Genomic DNA, 26,526 nt, shown 5'->3' on the forward strand with positions numbered 1-26,526 from the left:
TTCGTTTTTGGGCGAAAAATTAAGTTTCTCCAATCCTCTCAAAACTCTGGATTATGATAGAGGGCTGTGAGACTTTGACCTGAGTGCAAAAATGGAGGCTCTAGACCCTTCCAGAGCTGAGATATCGAATTTCAAAATTTCGACCGGAAAAAAAAAAACGACAGTGTTACCCCTTTTGTTTTTTTTGTTTTCCTTTTCGGGCGAAAAATTAAGTTCCTCCAATCTTCTCAAAACTCTGGATTCTGATAGAGGGCCGCAAGACTTTGACCTGAGTGCAAAAATGGAGGCTCTAGACCCTTCCAGAGCTGAGAAAAAAAACGACCCGAAAAAAAAACGACGGTGTTTACCCTTTCGTTTTTTTTCGTTTTCCTAGAAATGGTTGTGTGTGAAAATCCCAGTAACTGAGCAGATTGTGAAATACATCAGACACCAACAACCATGCCAAGCTCAAAATTGCTTAAATCACCTTTCTTTCCCATTCTGACATTCAGTTTGGAGTTCAGGAGATTGTCTTGACCAGGACCACACCCCTAAATGCATTTAAGCAACTGCCAGGTGATTGGTTGATTAGAAAATTGCATTAATGAGAAATTGAACAGGTGTTCCTAATAATCCTTTAGGTGCGTTTATATCTTACTGACCCCAGGCTTTTGAACGGCAGTGTATGTATTCTTTCCCATGATTCTCTGTGCTGGAAGCTGTCTCTGTCACCTTATTGACTGCCATTTGATGTCTCATGGATCAGGTGTGTGTGTCCTGTATAGGTGCTAACCCTCCTGGTCTGGAGGTTTCCCCGGTGCAAACAGTCCTGGACCCGTGGCAGACCTGTACGGCCTGTACAGCAGTCAGGACTCCGCTGTGGGAAATTACATCAGTGCTGCCAGCTCTCAGCCGGGCTCCGGGTTCAATCACAGTATCACACTGAGTACGGCGCTCTTTCACTCAATACATCCAAAAGTACAGAGAAAGTTCTCACTTTTGTCCATCATGGTTTTTAATTTTATTCAACCTCCAACAGAGAAATAAGTATCTGATTGGCTGTTCCCTCCATCATGACTCACTTTGTTATGCCAAGGGGTTGATTGTCAGCGCAGCAATTTATAAACGCAGCACTGGAACAAAAAAGAAAGACAGGAAAAAAAGAATATCAGCGGAATTCGTTCCATTCCACATGTTCAAAAATACCCTAATGAGTCACGAGTCTCCGTTAGACTGACACTTCTCGTCTCACTGATGTTTTGTTAGGGGAATAAAAGCATCACAAACAGTTTAGAGAAAGCGAAAAGCTGCCATGGTTGGAAATGAGCAAGTTGTCAAAAATCAGATGTCCTTGTAACTAGCAGATATTCTTGACACCGTCTGCAAACAAAAGCCCATGCTTTTGTCGGGTAGCACACGGATTCTGTCTGGACATGTCACGGACGTCAGGTTACGGCTCGGTGTCAGCGCGGATCTCAATTTGAAGAAGAAAGCATTTATAAAGAGGAGCCAAATTGAAATTAAATGATTCACCCTCTTCTCACAAATCAATTTCTTAACTAACTGAAGCACGTTTTGATTTATGCGAGTGTTTGCAGCAGATTTCTACAGTTTTGTTGCTTAATCTGCTTTAAGGCCTGTTTTCATCTGCTGTATATGAAAGGTAATGAATGATAGAGATGTAATTGTGGTGGATTAGTTAAATATTCTGTCATTATTTAATCATCTTGCTGTTCCAACCTTGATGATATTATTTTTTATTATTTTTTTTTTCTCCTAAAAAAAAAAATCACCATAATAGTCCATATACGATGGTTTAATCAAAGTCTTCAGAAATCACACAAGACTTTTGTTGCATTTTGGTTTGAGGAATAAACATCTACATTAGTTTTCTTTCTTCTCGAATGTCTCATAACCAACATGTGCCATCCATGGTTAAAATACTCTACATCATCCTGAGGCCCAAAACGTTTTTTTTTTTTTTGTTTTGTTTTTTTCAAAAGTTTTTTTTCTTCTTCATGCAAATCACATTTGTTAAGAGCATAAGAAACAAATGAAAAAAAAAAAGATATTTTATTCATGTTATGCTATGACCTCTGTAGTGGACACCAGGACTATAAAAAATAATAATAAAATGACATGAAATTATATATAGGCAAAAATAATGGCAATATTTGAAAGTAGATAATTATTATTATTATTATTATTTGTTTAAATTACATTGATATCTGAATTTATGCCAAAACCTTTCAAACATCAAACTGTAATGATTAATTTACAGGTTAATTTATTAATATGTATTTGTTGACAGAATTACATATAAACATTTCCTATTTTTATTTTATTTTTTTGCCTGGAAACGCTTCCAACACGTGAAAATAATCATTCTATTTCTAGCATGTACGCGTTTTCTGTCACACAGGCAGTATCTAACGTACACGCCACGTAACTGAGCATCCGAGGATGAACGACTTCAAGGCGAATCTGTCCGAGCTTGTACAAAAATTTATTTTGGATCATTTTTAACCTATATTAAATTTTTAATATCTACGGACCGCAGCTTTAAATTGCATTTTTAAAATTTTATGACTCACTCATATTGAAACACCCAGTAATGAAACAAGTGTAGTCTGTGTTTTTGAACGAATGTTTTGACTTAATGACAAATACTTTAACGATGTAATTGATACAATCTTTATTTAAAGTGTTAATTGACTTTCAAAAGGTTACTTACTCTATTTTGATCACAACCGTAGACTATCCAATTTATACACTTTTATTCCAATACTATAGACATAACCAAATTGTTGTCGTTTAGGAATAAGATCATGTCGGGATCACTATCTTTTAAAGGTTAATTGTGCAGATCTACAACAGCAAAGTTCCGTTGTTGTCTTATTAGTTGATGATAGGTGTGTTAAATAAAGGAGACAGAGCTGTGGAATGAAAACCACCTTACAAACCTGATCCGTTAACTTTCACTATTGGGCCCTTAAGCAAGACATTTATGTTTAGAGATTGACTCTGCAAGAATTAAGTAACTTTGAATGAAAAAAAAACTCGTTAAATTGGTTGCTAATGTTGAAGAATTGCAAATAAACAGCTTTTTATTGTGTATAAAGGCAATTCATTGGTGACAGGAATATTAACTGCTGGTTAGAAACTGAAGTGAGCAAAAACTTGCAAGACCAGAGTTCTCACGTGAGACTTTTTTTTTTTTTCGACCCGGTTGTGGTCCAGCTCAGGTGAAACGTCAGACACGAGTGCTCCTGCCAAATTTCTACTAATTTTTCTTCTATTTATTGTGTCCAAATAGACCGAGAAGAAGCTTTTTTTCCTGAAACAATGACATATCATGTTGATATGTGATCTATCCCAGATAGCACAAGGGTATTTGATGTCCTATTTACATCTAGAAGACGTATTTTAAAGAGTGTTTGCTCATCTGCAAGACGTCTATAAAGATGTCAAATAGACGTTTATAAGATGTCAGTTTAACATGCATTCTAAATCATTACATCTTAGAGACATCTTCTAAGTGTCCATTTGACATCTGCAGGAAACGTCCTATAGACGTCTTGCAGATGAGCAAACACTCTTTAAAATAAGTCTTCCAGATGTAAATAGGAGATCAAACAGCCTTGTGCTATCTGGGATAACTCCTCCCTGAGCTCCCTGCTGCTCTGTATCTTGCTCTCTCACTGGCTGCCGGTGATCGCCGATGTAGTTTTCAGTAAAAACACTTTTCACACCGCAGGATTTTGAATCGCCGACAGGTCCAGATATTTAACATGCCAAATATCTCACGGGCGTCGGCGACTCGTCCGTGATTCTCTCAGTTCGCGTCTTTGCTCATTCACACTGCGTGATTGTCACTCGCGTGAACGAGCGCCAACTTGCCTGTGACTTCGAGCATTTGTCGGCAAATTCTCAAAACCTGTCGGCGAGCCAAAATCGTGGCTAAAATAATCAAAATCGGCGCTCGTTCACGCGAGTGATAATAAAATCGGCGCTCGTTCACGCGAGTGACAATCACGCAGTGTGAATGAGCAAAGACGCGAACTGAAAGAATCACAGACGAGTCGCCAACGCCCGTGAGATATTTGGCATGCTAAATATCTGGACCGGCTGTCGGCGACTCAAAATCCTGCGGTGTGAAAAGTGTTTTGACTGAAAACTACATCGGTGATCACCGGCAGCCAGTGAGAGAGCAAGATACAGAGCAGCAGGGAGTTCGGGGAGGAGTTATAGATCACATATTAACATGATATGGCATTGTTTCAGAAAAAAAAGCTTCTTCACGGTCTATTTGGACACAATAAATGGAAGAAAAATTTGTAGAAATTTGGCAGGAGTGTCTGACGTTTTACCAGCTGGACCACAACCGGGTCGAAAAAAAAAAGTCTCACGTGAGAACTCCGGTCTTGCACATGTGGTGTCACGTTGTTTCCTTTTCACATCTCACGTGTGTTTGTTGTGAAACGTAGTTTGCGCGCAACGTGCTAGACAGAGTCTGCCGGCGATTTTTCCGATTGTAAAGTCATGCAGTGTGAAACCTTCTGTCACCAATCAATCGTACAGTGTGAACACAGCAGTGACTGAATGCTGGCCAAGATAGTCATGCAGTGTGAAAAGAACAGCGACCCGACTATGAAAATCACGCAGTCTGAACTCGGCATTAGTGCGTTTCTGAGCGAGAGCGTTTTGTGCTGTGTGATTAATTCCAAATGTAGTGTGCGTTTGTTCAGCTGGACTGATAGATGTGTGTGTGTATTTCTTGATGTCTCCGTGCAGAACATTAACACGGGAAATGACGCAGAACTAAAATGCTAGTCTCCCTTTATTTTTCTGACTCGTGTCACCCGTTCACCTCACTCTCTTTCTCATAGTTTTAACACATGTCCAAGACTTACCCACAATACTTAAAATTAGGAAGCCTGGTAGAAAAGCCAATATAAACTTAAGCCTTTCCTTCCTGCCCTCTAAAGCAGCGGGTATGAGACTGACTTTGATTTATTCATATGGATTAGACAGATCCACTCCTGCCATGCACACAATAGTTTGTTGACAGGCCGATAAGCGGCTGTGTTTCAAATGCAGTCTGACAATGGGCAGGATTTATTTATTCAGGACCGATCAGCTCCACAGCAGAGGAATCACAGCAAATGTGTTTTCGTCTTGAGTTTTCCTTATGTTTAGACTAGGGGTGCACGATATTGACAAAAATGTGATATTGCGATATCGATAATGAATATTGCGATATCGATATTAATTTCGATATTTTTAAACGGATGTAAAACTACAAAAGTTATTGGAAAACGCATCAAAAAGATTAATAAATAAAACAAGTTTTCTTACAACATAAGATTTATTTCAACTGACAGTAATATTGGACTGGTACAGCATTAATAAATAGGCCTAAATAATATGTCAACAGAACAGGACATGTTAGTTGTGTAGCCTACACTACAGTGTAAAAGATAATAAATAAATAGCAAGTCTACAGAACACACTATGCAACATAAACGCCACTATATGTGTTTTCTTTGACCGGACAGCTATGACCGTGAAAAGACCAGGTGTAAATGCCCCGTGAAACGCATTCGTGACGTATTTGAATCTAATCGCTCAAACCACTTCAGGAGGTGGTCTGGGCCGCATTTCAGTTGAAACTGGACAAATGTAAATGCATCTCGTTATTAAATAAACCACAAAATGTACTCCTTCCAAAAACGCTAAAAAATGAGAACGTTACAGGCTCGTCATGTTATGGCTAGATATGACGACGCGCGCGACTGCAACACGCATCACCGCAGATGAGCAGCTGCTGTGAACATTTACTATCAAAGTGAAAGTAAGTCGCAGACGTTTTTCACAGTTATCTTCATTAAAAGTAAATAAACTAACTGATCTTATTTTACCTGATGATCATAAAACGCAGCTCATAACTGTTGCTTTCGGTGACGTGCACTCCATTAAATCTGCATATAGCGCGGGAATTGAAGATCGTATTTTGATAAATCAGATAGCTATCCGATCAGTGAAAACGCATGAAGTTGCCAGGTGGACCGTGGCCTGATGTTTATACTTGTGCGCTGGTGTGCGCGTCGAGCCGCCGGCAAGTGTGTGTGTGTGGAACTGTGTGGTTGGAGAGCAAGGGAGAAGTGAGAGAGTGACGGCGGTTAGCTTTGGAGCGAGTAGCGACTTTATATTGAGAAAAACAAAGTGTCTCCCCCGTTCTTTCTGACCACTGTGGGAAATCTGTAGCATGAAAAGTTAAACCTCTCTTGATTTAATATTGTTTATGGAGAAGGAGAATCAGGAAATGAGTCGGGGGGAAATGCAACGGTGCATGTCGGACCAGACGCATCATAAACAAAATATTGCGTAAATATCGCGACACTTTCGATATGGATATCGAGCAACGTGATATCGCGATAACGATATTGATTCGATATATCGTGCACCCCTAGTTTAGACTTAAGTTACTCGGATTGTAGCAGGTTTATTAAGTTGCATAAAAGAAAAGGCACTTTAAAAAAATACATTTAAAGGTGCTATATGTATTTTTAGCAGCCTCTAAAAAATATTGGTTGCTTTCAGATTCCAACCAAAATTTTTCCAAGAGCGCTCGAGGTCGAACACAAGAGCGATCACTCATGGAGACTTTACACACGCCGGAGAAAGCATCACACAACATGTTGGAAACTCAACAACTTGCATGCTTTTGTGAACATAAAGCAGCCAACTTTGATTGGTCATCTCAAATATTCTGACATTGATGAGCAGTGACGGACCAACGAGACTCAGATGAACGCACTGAATTATCACGACTGAAGTGAACAAGTGTAGCCTACTCAATTACTAAGTATTATTTTTACTAACCCCCCAAACTATAATTTTCATCCCTTTTGGGATGGTCCAAATGTTTTCAGACTCTTTGAGAAATGAAGTGATGTGCAGTGTGAGTAAAATAGTGCTTGACATTAAATAATAATAAATAATGGAAATGTTGATAGTACACAAATCATTTTTTGATGCTTATTCAAACCTACCTACCTACATAGATCACTCAGATCATTAAAGGATCACATCAGCTAGATATACCAAGGGTTCACTCTAAGCATGGAGAGTCTGCTTTTAGCCATTATGCCAGCCGCAGCTGGAACCAGCTTCCAGAAGAGATCAGGTGTGCTCCTACAGTAGTCACATTCAAATCAAGACTCAAAACACATCTGTTTAGCTGTGCATTTACTGATTGAGCACTGTGCCACTGTTCGTCCAAGTGTTACTGCACTTCATTTTATTTTTGATTCTACATTGTTTTAATTATTTACTGTATTTTATTTGTATCGTTATTTTTATTTTTCATAATTTTTTTATTCTAAACTGTTTTAATTATTCTGATTTTGTATTAAAGGCTCATTCAGTCTGGACTTTTATTCTGAAACCGTAGTCATGGTAACCTGCAGAACTGTGTACAGTCGTCAGTTCAATTGCCGCTATCTGCTGAGTGCATGTAATCTGTGAGAGCTGTCAGCTGTAAAGTTGATTCCCGTTCATTCAGGGTGATTGGTGCAACTCTAATATTGTGATGTTAGTCATTGCCCTCAAAGTAAGTCACTTTTATTATATTTAGGTTGATTTGAGTTGTGTAACTTGATCTGAATAGAGTTAAGCGTCCGTGACATAAGTGCATGTCCGGACATGTCCTGTATAGATCGTTCTGTGTTATTCAGATCGGTAATAGGCTAGTATTATTATTTAGTATTAGGCTATTCCTTAAAGTGTGACGATTCATTCTTTATTAAGCACCATATCAGTGTTATGGGTTATTAATGAGGTGCTGTTAGTCGGTCTGTTAAGATGTTCTAATACTAGACGATCAGCGTCATGTTTGTCTGTATGCTCTGCATATGAGCCATACGATTATCCATATATGGGCACTGAATGTTATTGATGACAATGGCCCTCGCCGTGTGTATTTTTTTCCTGTTTAATACTTCGTTTCAGTTTACTTAGCTAGATGTCTCGTAGAGAAATGTCAATAATGAGTATTCTGGATAATCATTTAATTATGTAACAGTGCATGCTTCTTATTGTATATTTAGTTTATTCATTCTCTTTATTGTACTTATTTTTCAGACTATGTACATCATTGAATATACAGTTGTGGCCCATCCATCTATCTACAATACACCAAATTAATCTGACCACCTGTCTCCTCATTATTTGTGCTCTTACCGGCACCCAGAAGGGTTTACTCATCCATTACCTAATCCAAACCTAACAGTCCAAAGCCTCTATAACACATTGGTCCTTCGAGCCGGAGTGAGTTCTCCCTTCTGAAGTTATGGACTCTGATGAGGAGAGGATTGGAGGAACTCGCCCTAAGCGCAATACTCGTCCCCCAGCTTACCTACAACAGTATGAGGTACATTATCCCCGAGGCCGACCTGTCACTGCGCATGATGTTCCACACACCTGGGAGGCACCTGTGCACCGGACTCCTCCCCCATCCTTCCAGCCATACGCCTCTGCCTCTGGTGGTGACTTGGTATATTCTGGTGGCTCACAGATCATGTCCTCTAGTTATATGCCTCCACAGCATGTTGTTTTTCCTCGGCAATCCTTCTTGTCGCCTTCGGCAGCTGATTTTACTACCTCTGTACATGTCAGTGATCGACAGCACTTGCGCCAGGAGCATGCTCAACTAATGCAGACACATCAGGCTTTCCAGGCTGACTTAAGGGAGTTGAGAGAAGTCAGAGCAGAAGTACGAGAATTAGTTCAGGTGGCTCAGTCCCTTCGAGTCGATCTCAGTAAAGCTAGAGGAGAGAACTTATCGCCAGCACAGCCGACAGCGTCTCAGTTATCCAGCCCTCTCCTGAGGCCATATGAATCTACAAACCTAGTGGAGGATGGACATGTCACTGAGCTTCCCCCACCACCGTGGCCTGAGCCTGATGTTGACCTCACACGGTTGGATGACCTTGCTTTGTCTGATACCGGTGCCACAATTCACCTACCTGTGATGCCAGGGACCAGAAAGTATTCTTATGTTTCACCGGCTACTCAGTCACGCCCTCCTAAACCTTATGCTCCTGATGTCTGGGGATTTCCCCCTCCTCCTACTCCTAAAGAGCTCCAAGAGCTGCTAACACCTGCAGCCATGCCTTTACCTGCCAGCCGCACGTCGGTGCCTATCTCCTCATGGTTCAGCTCTATGCCTGCTTATTCGATTCCTCCAAATTTAGCGATGAAGGTAGAACCCAATCAACCTCCTGCAGCATCTAGGTCTGAACATGTGTACCGAGGACCTACCCCTACAATTCCTAAGTTTAGCAGGCCTGATCCGGGTGAGTTTGCCCGACTTCGGATTGCGTTAGAGAACCTGCTCCCCCCTGACGGGACGGAACTTTTCAAATACCAGATCTTAGTGGATCATCTCAAGCTTGAGGAGGCTAGAATGATAGCGGACGCTTATTTGAACTCCCGTACCCCATTCACTGATACAATGACTGCACTTCATGAGAAGTTCGGCCAACCGCATCAGCTGGCCTTAAGGAGGATCGCTGTTGTTCTAGAAAGTCCTGACATCAAGCGAGGTGATATATCTGCCTTTCAGAGGTTCGCGCTCCAGGTACAGTCGCTAGTAGGACTACTGACAACCTTGGGACGCGACGGTGAACTGGAGCTGAGTTGTGGGTCCCATGTGGCGCGACTTCTTAGTAAGCTTCCACCTGAGCTGCGTGCTGACTTTCGTCGCCATATGTTCCACCAACCTGGCACGACCCCTAATCTGGTTGACCTTTCGAATTGGCTCCGTTACGAAACATGGTGCCACAGCTACGATGCCGAGCCGATGTCTAAAGTCTTTCACGCCAAGCAAGACTCTGGAAAGAGAACTGTGACCATTCTGCATGGGGTTAAAGAACCCCCGGTGGAGACTCCCATTTCTCGCAAGGGTCTCGTTTCACAAACTAAACCTTCTAAAGTGAAACGGTATTGTCCATTCTGTGATAAGACTGAGCATTACCTAAGCCAGTGTGCATCCTTCAATAAGCTTACCTCTGACCAGGTCAGGACATGGATTCGGAGTAACAATCGTTGTTGGCGATGTGCTAGGTCACACCATGCTGCTCAATGTGACCTTAAGAAACCGTGCAACCTCTGCCAAGGCACACATCTCCGCCCTCTTCATGAGGTGAATGTTGGTCTATCCCCGAGGGAGGATTCAGCTCAAGTGGAGAAGAGTTGCCTGACGAATTCCTCTCCTGATCGATTCTTCCTGGACAAACCCTCTGAAGGAGGTCGAGTCATGCTCAAAGTGGTTCCTGTAAATCTACATTATGAAGATCGCACCCTTGACACCTTCGCTCTTCTTGATGATGGCTCGGAGAGGACTATTCTGCTCTCCCCTGCAGTTACGGCCTTGGGGATCAAGGGTGTTCCTGAGGATCTTCCTTTACGGACAGTGAGAGACGATATCCAGGTCCTTCATGGTTCTTCCATATCCTTTCGGATCTCTTCCATCTGTAAACCCCAAACCAGTTATAAGATCAATCATGCCTTCACAGCAGATCGTCTTAACCTATCTCGCCAGTCTTACCCAGTAGAACAGCTACGACAGAAGTACAGACATCTGCAGGGTCTTCCAATCAGTACACTTACTGAAGTCCAGCCTTTACTTCTCATCGGTTCCGATCAGCCCCATCTCATAATTCCGACAGAGCCTGTTCGTTGGGGCGGCCCGGGTGCGCCAGCTGCAGTTCATACACGCCTAGGATGGACGCTCCAGGGCCCCATTCCTTTCATGGGGCGGCCTCCTGCAGCCCAGCAATGCCTGTTAACTACCATGGATCCAATACAGGATGAACTCTTCCAGAATGTTCAACGCCTGTGGCAGTTGGATGTGGGTCCGCAGTGGGAGAGTAAAGATGTAACCCGGTCCAAGCAAGATCATGAGGCTCTTCAGCTGCTTGAGATGGAAACTCGCACTCACCATGTGGAGGGCATCAATCGGTTAGCTACGCCTTTACTGCGACGTAAGGACATGCCTTGTTTGAATGCACCTAAGGAGTCCGTCCTACCTACCCTTCGCAGTGTAGAAAGGCGTCTGTTGAAGGACCCTGTTAAAGCTGAAGTCTATAAAGAGGAAATGAGGAAATTAGTCGAGACAGGAGCTGTTCGGGAAGCGACTGACCCTTTACCTGATTCGGCTGAGTGCTGGTACATCCCTCACCACATTGTTAGTCACAATGGGAAGTTCCGCATCGTGTTTAACTGCTCACACCAATATCAAGGACATAGCCTCAATCAGTACCTGTTGCCAGGGCCCACCCTTGGCGCCTCGTTGTTGGGAGTTCTTATCCGCTTCAGGGAACATCCCGTGGCAGTGAGTGGGGACATCAAGGCGATGTTCCACCAGGTTCGCCTTCTACCTGGGGACCGTCATCTACTCCGTTTCCTTTGGCGGGACCTGAAGATGGATGAGGCACCAAGGATTTTTGAATGGCAGGTACTACCTTTTGGCACGACCTCCAGTCCATGCTGTGCAACCTACGCACTACAACGCCATGTACAGCAACATCCCCAGACGGATGAGACGATTCAGTTTTCAATGGAGAAGTGTTTCTATGTCGATAATTGCTTGCAGAGCCTGCCTACTGTTGAAGCAGCGCGAAGTTTGATTGATCGACTACGAAATATCCTCTCTGGAGCTGGATTTGACATTCGCCAGTGGGCCTGCAATGATCCTAGTGTGGTGAGTCACCTACCAACCAATGCCCGAGCTGTGAGTGTGGAACTGTGGTTGACGCAGGAGAAATCCGATCTCTCTGAATCAACGCTAGGTCTGAGCTGGAACTGGCAGGCGGACACTTTGTCCTACAAGCACCGACCTGTGGTATATAACACTCTTACATTGAGGAATATCTACAAGGTACTAGCTTCCCAATACGACCCTCTTGGCTGGCTTCTACCTTATACGACTCGAGCGAAAGTGATCATTAAGCAACTGTGGAACAAGCAGAGAGGGTGGGATGACCCCAACCTACCACCTGAGCTCCTCCAGTCTTGGAATAATTGGGAAGAGGAACTCCAATACCTACCTTGTATCACCTTTTCCCGGCCATATCTCCCTCCTGAAGTTGAAATGAGTGGAGCTACTCATGAGGTACATGTCTTCTCGGATGCTTCGGAGCAGGCATATGGAGCGGTGGCTTACCTCCGGACTACTGACCAGGAAGGTCGGATCTATCTGTCCTTCATCATAGCACGCTCGCGTGTCACTCCTAGACGAGCTCACTCTATTCCAAGACTGGAACTCTGCGGAAGTCTAGTCGCAGCACAGTTGGCTAAGTTACTTGAGAAAGAGTTGACCCTACCTATCAAGTCTACTTCCCTGTGGACAGACTCTACCACGGTCCTTCAGTGGTTGAGTTCTGAGTCCTGTCGATACAGAGTCTTCGTAGGAAACAGAATTGCTGAGATCCAGGAGTTGACGGCGAAGTGTTCATGGCATTATGTAAGCTCTGCAGACAACCCGGCGGATGACCTCACGAAAGGAAAACCTCTCCAATACCTTGCTGTACCAAACCGATGGTCTCAAGGACCCTCCTTCCTCCTCCGGGATGCCAAGAATTGGCCAGTATTTCCTAAGACTGAGAACATGGCAGACAAGGCGGAACTGCGGAAATCTGCCTTTTGTGGGATCAGTACCTGCCCTCCCTCTTCTGGCAATACTGACAGATGGAACTACCATACCTGGCAGGAACTATTAGATGTGACAGCCCAAGAACTTCGAACTACCATTTCTCCTGGAACTTCTCCCCAGGCTGAGGATTACCATCAGGCTGAGCTCCAAATTCTCAGACGGGTGCAACAAGAATCTTTTCCTGAGGACTTTAAATTGTTAGAGAGCGGGAAGTCAGTCCGGTCCAAAAGTCGTCTAATTACCTTAGCCCCTGAAATGGATCTGTCCAGTGGTCTTATCAGGGTAGGAGGTCGTTTGAGGAGAGTTGCAGGCATTGAGGACTCTGTTTTGCATCCTCTGGTTTTGGACCCTTATCACCCAGTCACCCGTTTGATCATACACCATTATGACCAGAAATTACATCATTCTGGATCTGAACGGCTGTTTGCCGAACTACGGAGATATTACTGGATTCTTCGTGGCCGCGAAGCTGTACGACGGTTTCAACACGAGTGTCCAGAATGTCAACGGTGGAGGGCCCAACCGACAATTCCTAAGATGGCAGATCTTCCCTCCGCTCGTCTTCGGCTCTACAAGCCTGCCTTCTATTCTTGTGGAATGGACTGTTTTGGACCATTGCTGGTCAAACTCGGAAGACGTACAGAGAAACGTTGGGGTATTCTGTTTAAATGTTTGACCACGAGAGCAGTCCATTTAGACTTACTTCCAAGCATGAGTACCGACTCCTTCCTCATGGCTCTTAGAAGGTTTGTCTCGAGGAGAGGGACACCGGCTGAGTTGTGGTCGGATCGAGGTACGAACTTCCGCGGGGGTGAAAGGGAGTTACGGGAAGCTTATGCCGCATTAGTTCCTGATATACAGCATCAGCTTGCTCGCCATAAGATCCATTTCCATTTCAATCCCCCGTCGGCCCCCCACTTCGGTGGAGTCTGGGAACGGGAGGTGAGATCTGTTAAATCAGCCTTGTACACGGTTTTGGGTTCACAGTCAGTTCCCGAGGAAGTGTTGATGACTGTCTTGCTGGAGGTAGAGGCCATCCTGAATTCAAAACCCTTGGGTTACGTATCGTCCGATATTGCAGATACTGACCCAGTGACGCCAAATAGTTTCCTCATGGGGCGGCCGGATGGATCTCTGCCTCAAGTCATTTACCCAGAATCAGAGATGCTAAGTCGCCGGCGCTGGCGACATTCCCAGGTCATAGCGGACCAATTCTGGTCAAGGTTCATCAGGGACTATCTTCCCAGCCTTCAAACTCGCCAGAAATGGCAAGCCTCTCCCCCTAACTTGAAGGAAAAAACATTTGTTTTAGTTGTCGACCCCCAATTACCTCGTGGTTTATGGCCTGTGGGACAAGTTATCAAAACTCACCTGAGCCTGGATGGTCAAATCCGTTCAGCGGACGTGCAGATAAAGGACCAAGTTTATACCAGACCAGTAGCCCGCCTAGTCATCCTGCCAGCCTTACCTAAGGATGATCCTGATGCTTCTAGCAGCTAATAAGTGAAGTCGCCTTTCATGGCAGCAAAGATGCTCCACATCTTTGGGGGCGGCTGTATTAAAGGCTCATTCAGTCTGGACTTTTATTCTGAAACCGTAGTCATGGTAACCTGCAGAACTGTGTACAGTCGTCAGTTCAATTGCCGCTATCTGCTGAGTGCATGTAATCTGTGAGAGCTGTCAGCTGTAAAGTTGATTCCCGTTCATTCAGGGTGATTGGTGCAACTCTAATATTGTGATGTTAGTCATTGCCCTCAAAGTAAGTCACTTTTATTATATTTAGGTTGATTTGAGTTGTGTAACTTGATCTGAATAGAGTTAAGCGTCCGTGACATAAGTGCATGTCCGGACATGTCCTGTATAGATCGTTCTGTGTTATTCAGATCGGTAATAGGCTAGTATTATTATTTAGTATTAGGCTATTCCTTAAAGTGTGACGATTCATTCTTTATTAAGCACCATATCAGTGTTATGGGTTATTAATGAGGTGCTGTTAGTCGGTCTGTTAAGATGTTCTAATACTAGACGATCAGCGTCATGTTTGTCTGTATGCTCTGCATATGAGCCATACGATTATCCATATATGGGCACTGAATGTTATTGATGACAATGGCCCTCGCCGTGTGTATTTTTTTCCTGTTTAATACTTCGTTTCAGTTTACTTAGCTAGATGTCTCGTAGAGAAATGTCAATAATGAGTATTCTGGATAATCATTTAATTATGTAACAGTGCATGCTTCTTATTGTATATTTAGTTTATTCATTCTCTTTATTGTACTTATTTTTCAGACTATGTACATCATTGAATATACAGTTGTGGCCCATCCATCTATCTACAATACACCAAATTAATCTGACCACCTGTCTCCTCATTATTTGTGCTCTTACCGGCACCCAGAAGGGTTTACTCATCCATTACCTAATCCAAACCTAACAGTCCAAAGCCTCTATAACAGATTTCTTTTGATTATTTTAATTTCTTCTATGTAAAGCACTTTGAATTGCCATTGTGTATGAAATGTGCTGTATAAATAAACTTGCCTTGCCTTACCTACCTACCAAAATTAACTTCCACATGCAGTTACACATTAACCTACCTACCTACAAGTATTCAATAAAAAAAATAAAACAACCCCTACATCCCCACATGTTGTTTGAGAGGGTTTCAAGAAAAATCCTACTCACTCCTCCAAAAACAAACTCCAGCATATTCAGTGGTCAGACACGACTGGATCTTCAAACGATACAGGGTTCTGTGGTCAGATGAGACTAAAAAAAACAACATGACATCATGACTTTTGTGTAAACTTTCACAAAAGTCTGACACTTTCAAGTCAAGTGGTGTGTTAACTCTACGCATTTTGAGCTATCCGCGTGTATGTAACGTCCGCGTCATTCCGTGTGTCTGTACACGCCATCAAATGTCCAGTCATAAATGCCATTGACCCCAGTGACGGTTAAGTTTGGGGATGGGGTTGAGGTAAGTCATCTTTTTTTTACCTAGGATGGTAAGGGAACAGTCATGAATGCCATTAACCCCAGGTAAATCACATATTTATATAACGTTAAGTCAACGGCGTTCATAAACACGCTGAAAAGCGATTATGAGTCTTGATGGCACGCCAAAAATGGAAATACAAATTGGCGTGTCATACACACGCTAATTCATGAGATCAGTCTGAAAAAAAGAGCTTATTGGCAGTAAGCACACTAGATAGTTAGATGGACATGAGGATAAAAAGTACCCCATGTGTACAATTTAATATACCATTGGATCTTTAATGTTGGGGGCCTATTTTTCTGCAGGAGGTCCTGGACTTCTTATTCAGACACATGGCATTGTGGATTCTATTAAATATCAACAGATAAAAAAATCAAAACCTGACGCCTTCTGCTAGAAATCTTATAATGGGCCATGGTTGGATCTTCCATCTGGACAACGATCCAAAACAAACATCAAAAATCAACACAAAAATGTGTTAGGGAGCACAAAATGACGCTTCTGCCATGACCGTCCCAGACCCTGACCTGAACCATATAGAAAATGAGTGGTCTGAACTGAAGAGAAGAAGCACCAGCATGCAGAGGCGTAGCAAGCTTTTAAAAAGTGTGGGGGATGGATGTGTCATTTAAATTTGGGCATGTTACGTATGATACCTACCTACCTACCTGCCTAACAGTATTAACTTGTACATGCAGTTAAACATTTACCTACCTACCTACCAGTATTAACTTTCACATGCAGTTACAAATAAACCTACCTACCTAACAACAAGTTAACTTTCACATGCAGTTCCAATTTAACCTACCTATCTAACTACCAGTATTAACTTTCACATGCAGTTACACATTAACCAACCTACCTACCTAACTACCAGAATCAACTTTCACATGCAGTTACACATTAACCTACCTACCTACCAGTATTAACTTTCACATGTAGTTACACATAAACCTACCTACCTAACTACCAGTATCAACTTTCACATGCAGTTACACATAAACCTACCTACCTAACTACCAATATCAACTTTCACATGCAGTTACACATTAATCTACCTACCTACCAGTATTAACTTTCACATGCAGTTACACATTAATCTACCTACCTAACTACCAGTATCAACTTTCACATGCAGTTACACATTAATCTACCTACCTAACTACCAGTATCAACTTTCACATGCAGTTACACATTAACCTACCTACCTACCAGTATTAACTTTCACATGTAGTTACACATAAACCTACCTACCTAACTACCAATATCAACTTTCACATGCAGTTACACATTAATCTACCTACCTACTTACCAGTATCAACTTTCACATGCAGTTACACATAAACCTACCTACCTAACTACCAATATCAACTTTCACATGCAGTTACACATTAATCTACCTACCTAACTACCAATATCAACTTTCACATGCAGTTACACATTAATCTACCTACCTAACTACCAATATCAACTTTCACATGCAGTTACACATTAATCTACCTACCTACCAGTATTAACTTTCACATGCAGTTACACATTAATCTACCTACCTAACTACCAATATCAACTTTCACATGCAGTTACACATTAATCTACCTACCTACCAGTATTAACTTTCACATGCAGTTACACATTAATCTACCTACCTAACTACCAGTATCAACTTTCACATGCAGTTACACATAAACCTACCTACCTAACTACCAGTATCAACTTTCACATGCAGTTACACATTAACCTACCTACTTACCAGTATCAACTTTCACATGCAGTTACACATTAACCTACCTAACTACCAGTATCAACTTTCACATGCAGTTACACATAAACCTACCTACCTAACTACCAATATCAACTTTCACATGCAGTTACACATTAACCTACCTACCTAACTACCAGTATCAACTTTCACATGCAGTTACACATTAACCTACCTACCTACCAGTATTAACTTTCACATGTAGTTACACATTAACCTACCTACCTAACTACCAGTATCAACTTTCACATGCAGTTACACATAAACCTACCTACCTAACTACCAATATCAACTTTCACATGCAGTTACACATTAACCTACCTACCTACCTACCTACCTACCTACCTACCTACCAGTATTAACTTTCACATGCAGTTACACATTAACCTACCTACCTACTTACCTACCAGTATTAAATGTCACATGCAGTTACACATTGATTTTCACATGCAGTTACACATTAACTTTCACATGCAGTTACACATTGACTTTCACATGCAGTTAAACATTGACTTTCACATGCAGTTACACATTCACTTTCACATGCAGTTAAACATTGATTTTCACATGCAGTTACACATTAACTTTCACATGCAGTTACACATTCACTTTCACATGCAGTTAAACATTCACTTTCACATGCAGTTACACATTGTCGGTTTAAAAACAAGAAAGTGGCTGGAATGCAAAAATGGAGGCTCTAGACCCTTCCAGATCTGAGATATTGAGATCCCACGTAGAATTTATGCCATTATAAAAATAGTGGGTTCGGTTGCCTACGGCCCAAGGATAGAATGGACCTTTTACACGTACTAGCTAGTCTACACGGACTAGCTAGAGTTAGAAAAGTGAAATCATAATCAACCACCCCTTTAAAATAACTGTGTGACATTTAGCAACACAAGTCATCCAGCTTTTATTAATATGATACTCTAATATCCATCTAGCTAATAGCATTTTGCATCATGTGTTTTAGCAAGTATAATAAATGCTCCACTCCTCTCAATGGAACGTGAGGCCCAGTGTGTCGCGGAGGTGTCTCTGATTAGCAATTGCTTCAGCGGCCTCGGCTCTCAGTCCGTAATGTTAATAAAACTTCAATACATTAGCTCATTAACATGATTTCTGTCTAAGTCCCATCGGATTGTATTTCATCGGACAAGACCTCCAATGATTCCACGCTCATTCACAGCATTATCAGGCTATGCCTTTGTTTAGAATAAGCGACTTCTAGTGGCAAAACATACATACAGTGCCTTTAATAAAGAATCAAGAATTAACACCAACCTCTTTATTCTTCAATGTGTTTCATTCTGCAGTGTTCTGTGTCCTTCAATAAACTCTGTGTTTGCAGATTTCAGCTCTTCCTGATGGTTTGATGCTCATCTTCACATGTAGCTGAGGGGAATATTCCAGCGTTTACTGGTGAACTGCAGTGGGAGGAGCTTCAGTGAAGGAGGAGGAGCTTCACTGGAGGAGGAGGAGGAGGAGCATCACCGGAGGAGGAGATCTGACAAAATCAATAAAAAAACACTTACTGAGTTTGTTTTTATACTAATTTACACATTCATTTTCACATACAGTTACACATTAACATACCTACCTACCTACCTACCTACCTGCCTAACAGTATTAACTTTCACATGCAGTTAAACATTTACCTACCTACCTACCTACCTAATTAATTACCTCATGTTAGGATTCAATATATATCATAATACTGAACTCACGATTTTGCGATACTGCAAGACATATGGTAAAAGGTTAACAAAGAAACTACTTTTGATTAAAATGCTAAATTTGGTATTACATTGGGAGTGGAAATGAAAAGGTTTGGACTTGGTGCTGGGAAACCAATGCACAGGACCACAGACACCGGAATAAAAAAAATTCATGATTCTGAAGCTGAAAATACAGAATTATATTAGATGAATATGCTTGCAATTTTATTGGTAACATAGGACATTTGGCATTATCAGGAATGACAGATATCCCCTCATTGCTTTATTATACTCAACATAATACAGTAGTTTAATGTAGTACTGACACTAAAACTCTATAAACTTGAATTTTTTGCATACAGTAATTTTCATTTTGGGTGAATTACACTCAAAACCGATTGTTACTATGCCCTGAACACACACTAAATGTACACTATCTTGAAAACCGCATTGGAGCGTATCCCACCATGCATTAGGTGCGGGAACTCACATCATGCCCCGAAATCACAAGATGATGAGGAAAACATTCCACTGTAAGTTAAATGAATTACTTATTACATGTAATTTGGTAGAAAAACAAATTGTTGGTGTCATTCTAATGTTGCAAAGATGAGTATGGTATTTACATTTTGTACATTTGCAGCTGCTTTTTAAATCACTTAATTAGAAGCACCATATTTTTAAATTATGACTTTTGTAATATGGGGACTACTAACCAGACATTGTTGATTTTAAAATGCAAAGAATTGAAAATGAAAATAAAGCTCTGTAAACACTTGCATTTTTGTGTCACTATAAGCGTGTCCCATTGGGTAATCAAAAGTTCTAGTCATCACACCTACTTGAACACTTGGGCTAAATGCAGGAAATACCTACATCGTGCAAGTAGACAAGTGCAAAGACCGCAAGTGTGGTCCTTTAAAAAAAACATTACTAATGTGCATCTTGAGACAAAACAATGGCACTGACATTTTAAAATGTCAGTGAAGTCGTTAAAACAGCTCAATTATGCATTTTAGTCTGAGACTAGGCTTATACTATTTTTGTGAAACCAGGGAAAAGTGTTTTTACGAATTCACAAATTATTCCTCTTTTTATTTTTAAGAAATTTCATACAAATACTTTACTCCTAGGATCTTACCTCTCATTAACATGTTGGAAAATAATTATAGAAAAAAATATACACAATAGAGATACAAAATATAAATAATAATTTAGAAAAATAAAGTAAACTTATGTAATTTGTTTCTCTGAGTCTGACTTTACTTGTTTTATGTGGAACATAAATTAAATCAAATTAAATGCTGTTATTAGACTTAACGTTACTTAGATCTTGTAGAGGTCACAAGTTGATCGTGTCATTTGCTCAAGTCTGTTGACACCAATAAATTGAGCTTAATGAGGCAATTTGCAGATCTAACAACATAATTAATGAGGTGAAAACATGATCTATTGACATGAAATAAAAAGGCTTTTCAACTGTTTTGATAATAGAGATGATCCCTAGACTATCATCAACATTCGACAAGCCATTCAGGACCAGCAGCAGATCATCTCACTTTATTATAAGTATTTGCTGCTAGAAACAGATTGTTGACTGTACTGAAAGAATAAAATTGGTCTAATATTAAAATATTATTTCTCAAATGATACAGTAAAATTGCAGGAACATAAATACTAATGAATCCCATCTTTATCAAACATTGTAATTCGCCGATATGAATAGTTAATTTTTTAATAACTACATTCATAACAAAGCCGTTCGCTAGCCGTTTTGTATGCGAGAACACATTCACGTCTTATTTAAGTGTTTTAGTTAGCACACACGAAGAGCGCTGAACATGATAGAAGCCATTTAGAAACGACCGCGTAAAATGTGTTTTTAAACTGTGTAAAGAGTTTTTAACACTTACTTGATCGCGTGTACTATTCTTCTTCTTCCTTTTATTGGCGATTCGCATCGATTTCGTGCATTACCCCAGGCATTACCGCCACCTACTATTTCACAAAATGGCCGCCGAAACGGAAGTAGGGTAAACTTTTTTCCGGTGACAGCGCTAGCAGCAGTGTTGCCAAGTCCGCTTATTCTAAGCGACTTTGGGCTTGTTTTTCTCCAGTCCAGGCTTTGATTACATCTCCATAAGCAGCAGGGTGAACCTTCCGACCCATTCAAACTAAAATTAAGACATTTATTACACTAGCCTATTTGACAGCCTTAAAATAATGAAAAGGGTAATTTAAGACACAAGGACTGGGGGACCCTGATATTGATGGAAATCCGTCGTACTCCCATAACGACGGATAACTTACATAACATACATATTGTCTCACATTTTTAAATACATGAAAATTGATTATGTAATATGCAATATATGTATTAGCACCGCATAATTATGTATGTTTTCAAATATACTGTTAAACCATTTATGATAAGATTTAATTTCTTTTTATTAGGGAACCCCAGACTGTTAATATAGTATAACATCATGGTTTTTTTTTTTTGTTTTTTTTATCACTAATTAGTCCAGGAGATTGCATGAATGAAGTGAGTGATATTACATTACATTTTTTTTTAAATCATGATATTACACAATATTTAACTGTCACAATATTTAAGCAACATGACGGACCGCTTTTAGTCTTCGCATATTTGTCCTCCGACTGCAACTGTGCTAGCGCTAAACGCTTTCACCGGAAAAAAGTTTACCCTACTTCCGGTCTCAGTCGCCATCTTGTGAAATAGGCCTATGGCATAAATGCTACGTGGGATATCAATATCTCAGCTCAGGAAGGGTCTAGAGACTCCATTATTGCACTCAGGTCTAAGTCTCAAGGCCCTCTATCAGAATCCAGAGTTTTGAGAAGATCGAAGAAACTTAGTTTCTCGCCCCGAAAAAAATGTCAGGGGTACCCCTTTTAGTTTTTTCGTGTCAAAATTTTTAGTTTCTCTGATCTTCTTGAAACTCTGGATTCTGATAGACCCCGTTTACACCTGGTATTAAAATGCGATCTGTATCCAGATAAGTTATCCGGATAATAAAAAACGCATGTTAATGCAAGGTGTAAACGCATTGTGATCGGATCGTGATCAGATCTGCCTGACCACATCTGGAGGTAGTCTGGCTCGCATTGTGTCCGGATCTTTACTAGGTGTAAACGCAATCTGGTTGTTGAAACCACATATGTATATTTTACTCCTCCCAAAAATGCTAAAAAATAAACGAGTGAGAGCGTGTTATATAGGCTATATGTCATGTTATAGCCTAGTCAGATGCGACACGCGACACGCATCACCGCAGATGAGCAGCTGAGCGTCTATTCAACGTGCAAACATCGCAAATAAAAGTGAAAGTAAGTCACAGACGCAGTTAACATATCTTCAAGTAAAGAAACGAAATTATCTTACCAGGCCTGTTGCCACTCTCTCTTATTGATGTCTCTGATTTGGAAATTAGCTGATGATCAATAAAATGCCGCTCAGATCTGTTGCTTTTGGTGGCGTGCAATCCAATAAATCTGCATATAACGCAGGAGGTGAAGATCGGATTTATATCCGTTTTGCAAAAACACATTTATGTGGCCAGGTGTAAATGGAATCAGTACTTATTATCCGGATAACTTATCTGGATACAGATCGCATTTTAATACCAGGTGTAAACGGGGTCATAGAGGGCCATGGGACTTAGACCTGAGTGCAAAAATGGAGTCTCTAGACCCTTCCTGAGCTGAGATATTGAGATCCCACGTAGCATTTATCCTATTATAAATATAGTGGGTTCGCGGACGGTGGAATTTCGTGACGGCCCTTGGTGCCACAGACTCAGGGACCCCTGAGTGCAGTAAAATAGTTTTCATCCCAAAATTTTGAAAGCTAAGCTTAAAAACTACATGTCCACAAACCCACTATTTATCCAATAACCCACTATTTTTATAATGATATTACTTTACTTTATTTAGGACTCAACATGAAATGGCATATGGGATCTCAATATCTCAGCTCTGGTAGGGTCTAGAGACTCCATTTTTTGCACTCAGGTCTAAGTCCCATGGCCCTCTATCAGAATCCAGAGTTTCAAGAAGATCAGAGAAACTCAAAATTTCGACACGAAAAAGGCGGTGCAAAAAAAAAGTTTCTCTGGTGTATTTACTGGTACTTACAAAATGTAAACACACCTTAATGTTGCTTGCTTCTGTGTTTGGAGTGAAGTGCTGCCATGCTTCTCTTCAATGTAGAGATTTATATATATAATTACTACATGCAAACTTTGGCATTTGATTGGATGACAAACGTCCAATCTCATGGACTGCAGGCTTTAAACTAGGTGAAATGCTCCAGAAGATAAAAAAGGGGGCTGACATGTGATGTCCATTGTAATGGACACAGGGTCTGAATGGGTTAAACCACTGGAGTCTACCTTCCTGGGGCTTGAAAGTGGTAGTTGTGTAGCTGTCAATGGAGGGAGAATCTTTCATCAAAAAGATCTTCATTTGTGTTCTGAAGATGAATGAAAGTCATACAGGTTTGGAACGACACGACATGAGGGCAAGTAATTAATGACAAAGATTTTAATTTTGGGGTGAACTAAACCAATGCATTAGCCAACATGGACTAACAATGAGAAATAAATATATATTTACAGCATGCATTAATCTGTTAATCTTTGTAAAACATGTTATGGTTATGTCCACTGTTCAGTGACGAAGGATTTTCCTTTCTGTGTGAGCCATTCTTATAGCTGCATAATTCTTGTAACCCATATTTCTGTTTTTTCCAAAGGCTTGCTGTTCTGCAGAAGAAGAGGCTTTCCTAGCAAGCCTGTCTGGATATGTTATGATAAACGAGCACATTTGGCAGCGCTACGCACTTGGACTTCATTAAACGTCATCAGAATGTGTGTGTGTGTGTGTGTGTGAGCTCTAGCGAGGAAGAACGTGAGGATGTCGACTCCCCGAACCTCTGTCACAGATCCCGCTGGCTCGTGTCCACGCATGGGATCCGCTATTTAAACGGGACTCTGCCGACAAACCCGTTACAAACCCAGAGAGCCTCGAGGAAACGCGTGAAACGGGCTGACGCACTCAAGGGGGAAAACATCCCGGTGAGTAATACAGCCCTGTCCTTTCATGACTAGCCAACACAGTCTTTATAATAACCGTAGGCTGCTTACAAATATAAACATGTTTAAGTCGTGTCTAAATACAAAAACTTTAGTCATTATGAACTTTGATGTAGACAAGAACTGATTTTGCCCTCGTCTAGTTTTTTGTTTTAGATTTCATGGAAGAGATCTGATTTTGTAAATTCAACATTTCTTTGCGATCCAAATTTAGTCACAACCAACTACCGGTAACACTAGTTTAGGGTCCAATTCCCACTATTAACGAGTATGACAGTTATAAGTAACCTGACAGTTAAAGCACATATTAATGCTTTATATATTCTGCATGACCATATTTTACATCTCTTAATATATAGGCTAAATGCCTAAACTTAACAACTACCTTTCTAACTATTAAAAAGTAGCAATTGAGGTAAAAGTCGTAATTTTACAGTTGTAATTGAACCCTATAATGTGTGACAGATGTTTCTAATAGTCAAGTCATATAGTGCTTTTAACAATTGTTTCAAAGCAACTTTTACAGTGATAATAGGACATTAAAGTAACATTGTTTTGGCTTCACAGCAGTCCAGCTAAAGTTAGTTTTGATTAATTCACTTCCGTTGCAAAGATCATTATTAACCGCTACCTCACACGACACCGAATAGTAGGCTATAAATAATAATATGTCATTGATTGAAAGGATGGTGTTTTGACTTTCTCCAATGTGCTTTCTACAGGTAACTCAGTTCCTGTGACTGTCGCAATGGATTTGGCGCAGAACGGCTCCGCTCTTTCATCGCAGCGGAGCAACAGAAGCGCGTTGCCCGGTGGAAGCGACAACAACGCGTACCTGTACATCATCATCGTGGTGTCCTTCTACGGAGTCTTCCTCATTGGGATCATGCTCGGTTACCTGCGCACCAAGCGGCGCGAGAAGCGTCGCTCGAACGTATTTACGCGGCTTCTGCACGAAGAGGAGCAACGCGAGTGGGGCGCGAGCCAGAAGAAGAACAGTCTCAGTCTTCCCGCATTTCCCGCGCTGCGCGCAACGCCGGTGCCGTTCATGCTCAACCCCGACCGCTCGCCTCTGGCGTGCGCGTTGTGCTCGGTGGAGCAAAGCAGCGTGAGCTCTCTCAGCTCCGTGGCAGATGTGCACTTCGCCATCGAGGAGGAGTCGGACAGCGGCGGAGGACCCGAGGATACACAAAAAACGGGCGTAGGATCGGACCACCACCCCGGGGGAAACCTCTGAGGTTCCCGCCAAAAACATGATTATGGCAACCAAAGTTCCCGCCAATAATACTTACCGTTTACGTTACTACAAATGAAACTGTTTGAAATTGGTTCTAGCCACCATTGTAATACAAAAATAAATTAAAGAACGTTTTTTTGAAAGTTTCTTGTACTGTTTTAAGAACATCCTGTGTTACTTCATTCTGGTTTTACTGTAAATAACTGTAGTAAAGTGGCAGGAACTGGTTACCGGCAAAAAAGTTCTCTAAAGTGCCTTGGCGGCAAGTACGAACTCTTTTACAGAAGAAACATACTTTTACACATGTACGAAAGCCAACGAAGTTTGTACATAGATAAGTGCACTATTGCGTTGCTGTGGCAGCAGTTCTGAACTTTACTTGTCATCTTTGTTGCATTGCTAGCTTCACTGGCAAATCTCATTGAAAATATCGACGCAATTGACTTTAGTGGCTCAGCAAAATTATCTTCAAAAGCATTAATCGGCCTGAAAAAGGAAATGAACTGGAGAAAGAGGCTGATCAAACTAATGTCCTGTAGCGCCCCTTGTGGCAACACTGAATGCAACGCGTAGGCTACACGTTGGATTTGACTTGGAATAGCCTACATACAATGACAGGAAATTGAACTTGTGTTACTAGAAGCCTCTTCACGTATTTGTGTAAAGTATGTTTCAGGCCTTAAACGCGATGTAACCACTGCAAACATTGCGATAAACCTGGAATCACTTGAAAAAACAACAACTTTAAAATAATTTTACTTACTAAAGGTCTATATCGTCTTCCACGGGGTTGTGTAAAATGATTTAAAATGTTACAATTAGTAGGCCTATGTAAAATGATATGTATATATTGTTCTACATGCATGGATGTCTCTATTTAAATGTTATCTTATTGTGTAAACTAAATAAAATGTTCTTAATGTGAAGGTTTTATGCCTGTTAATGTTTGCACTTACCGATTATCGCCACTTGAGGGAGTCAAAGACCGCAAGGT

General features: G+C 41.1%; 2 protein-coding genes and 1 long non-coding RNA gene across 3 annotated transcripts; 2 read left to right on the forward strand and 1 right to left on the reverse strand.

Moving 5' to 3' along the window:
- Positions 1-472: 472 nt before the first annotated feature.
- Positions 473-21,357, reverse strand: LOC148973383 (uncharacterized). The gene is made up of 3 exons (XR_016146771.1): positions 21,092-21,357; positions 18,745-18,967; positions 473-1,112 (listed from the first exon to the last, which is right to left on the reverse strand). It is a non-coding gene; the product is annotated as an uncharacterized LOC148973383 (long non-coding RNA).
- Positions 7,395-15,147, forward strand: LOC148973384 (uncharacterized). Its single transcript, XM_089121613.1, has 3 exons — positions 7,395-7,594; positions 8,125-14,584; positions 14,987-15,147. Exon 2 carries the CDS (start codon positions 8,333-8,335, stop codon positions 14,195-14,197), a length of 5,865 nt encoding a protein of 1,954 aa, XP_088977739.1. The 5' UTR covers positions 7,395-7,594; positions 8,125-8,332; the 3' UTR covers positions 14,198-14,584; positions 14,987-15,147.
- Positions 21,358-24,147: 2,790 nt separating the features above from the next.
- On the forward strand, positions 24,148-25,882 carry kcne4 (potassium voltage-gated channel, Isk-related family, member 4). The gene is made up of 2 exons (XM_039660255.2): positions 24,148-24,277; positions 25,018-25,882. The coding sequence occupies exon 2, from the start codon at positions 25,044-25,046 to the stop codon at positions 25,530-25,532; it is 489 nt and encodes a 162-aa protein (XP_039516189.2). The 5' UTR covers positions 24,148-24,277; positions 25,018-25,043; the 3' UTR covers positions 25,533-25,882.
- Positions 25,883-26,526: the final 644 nt, after the last annotated feature.

This window comes from Pimephales promelas, chromosome 16 (genome assembly GCF_988280905.1).
Source record: "Pimephales promelas chromosome 16, fPimPro1.hap1.1, whole genome shotgun sequence".
NCBI classification, from domain to species: domain Eukaryota; kingdom Metazoa; phylum Chordata; class Actinopteri; order Cypriniformes; family Leuciscidae; genus Pimephales; species Pimephales promelas.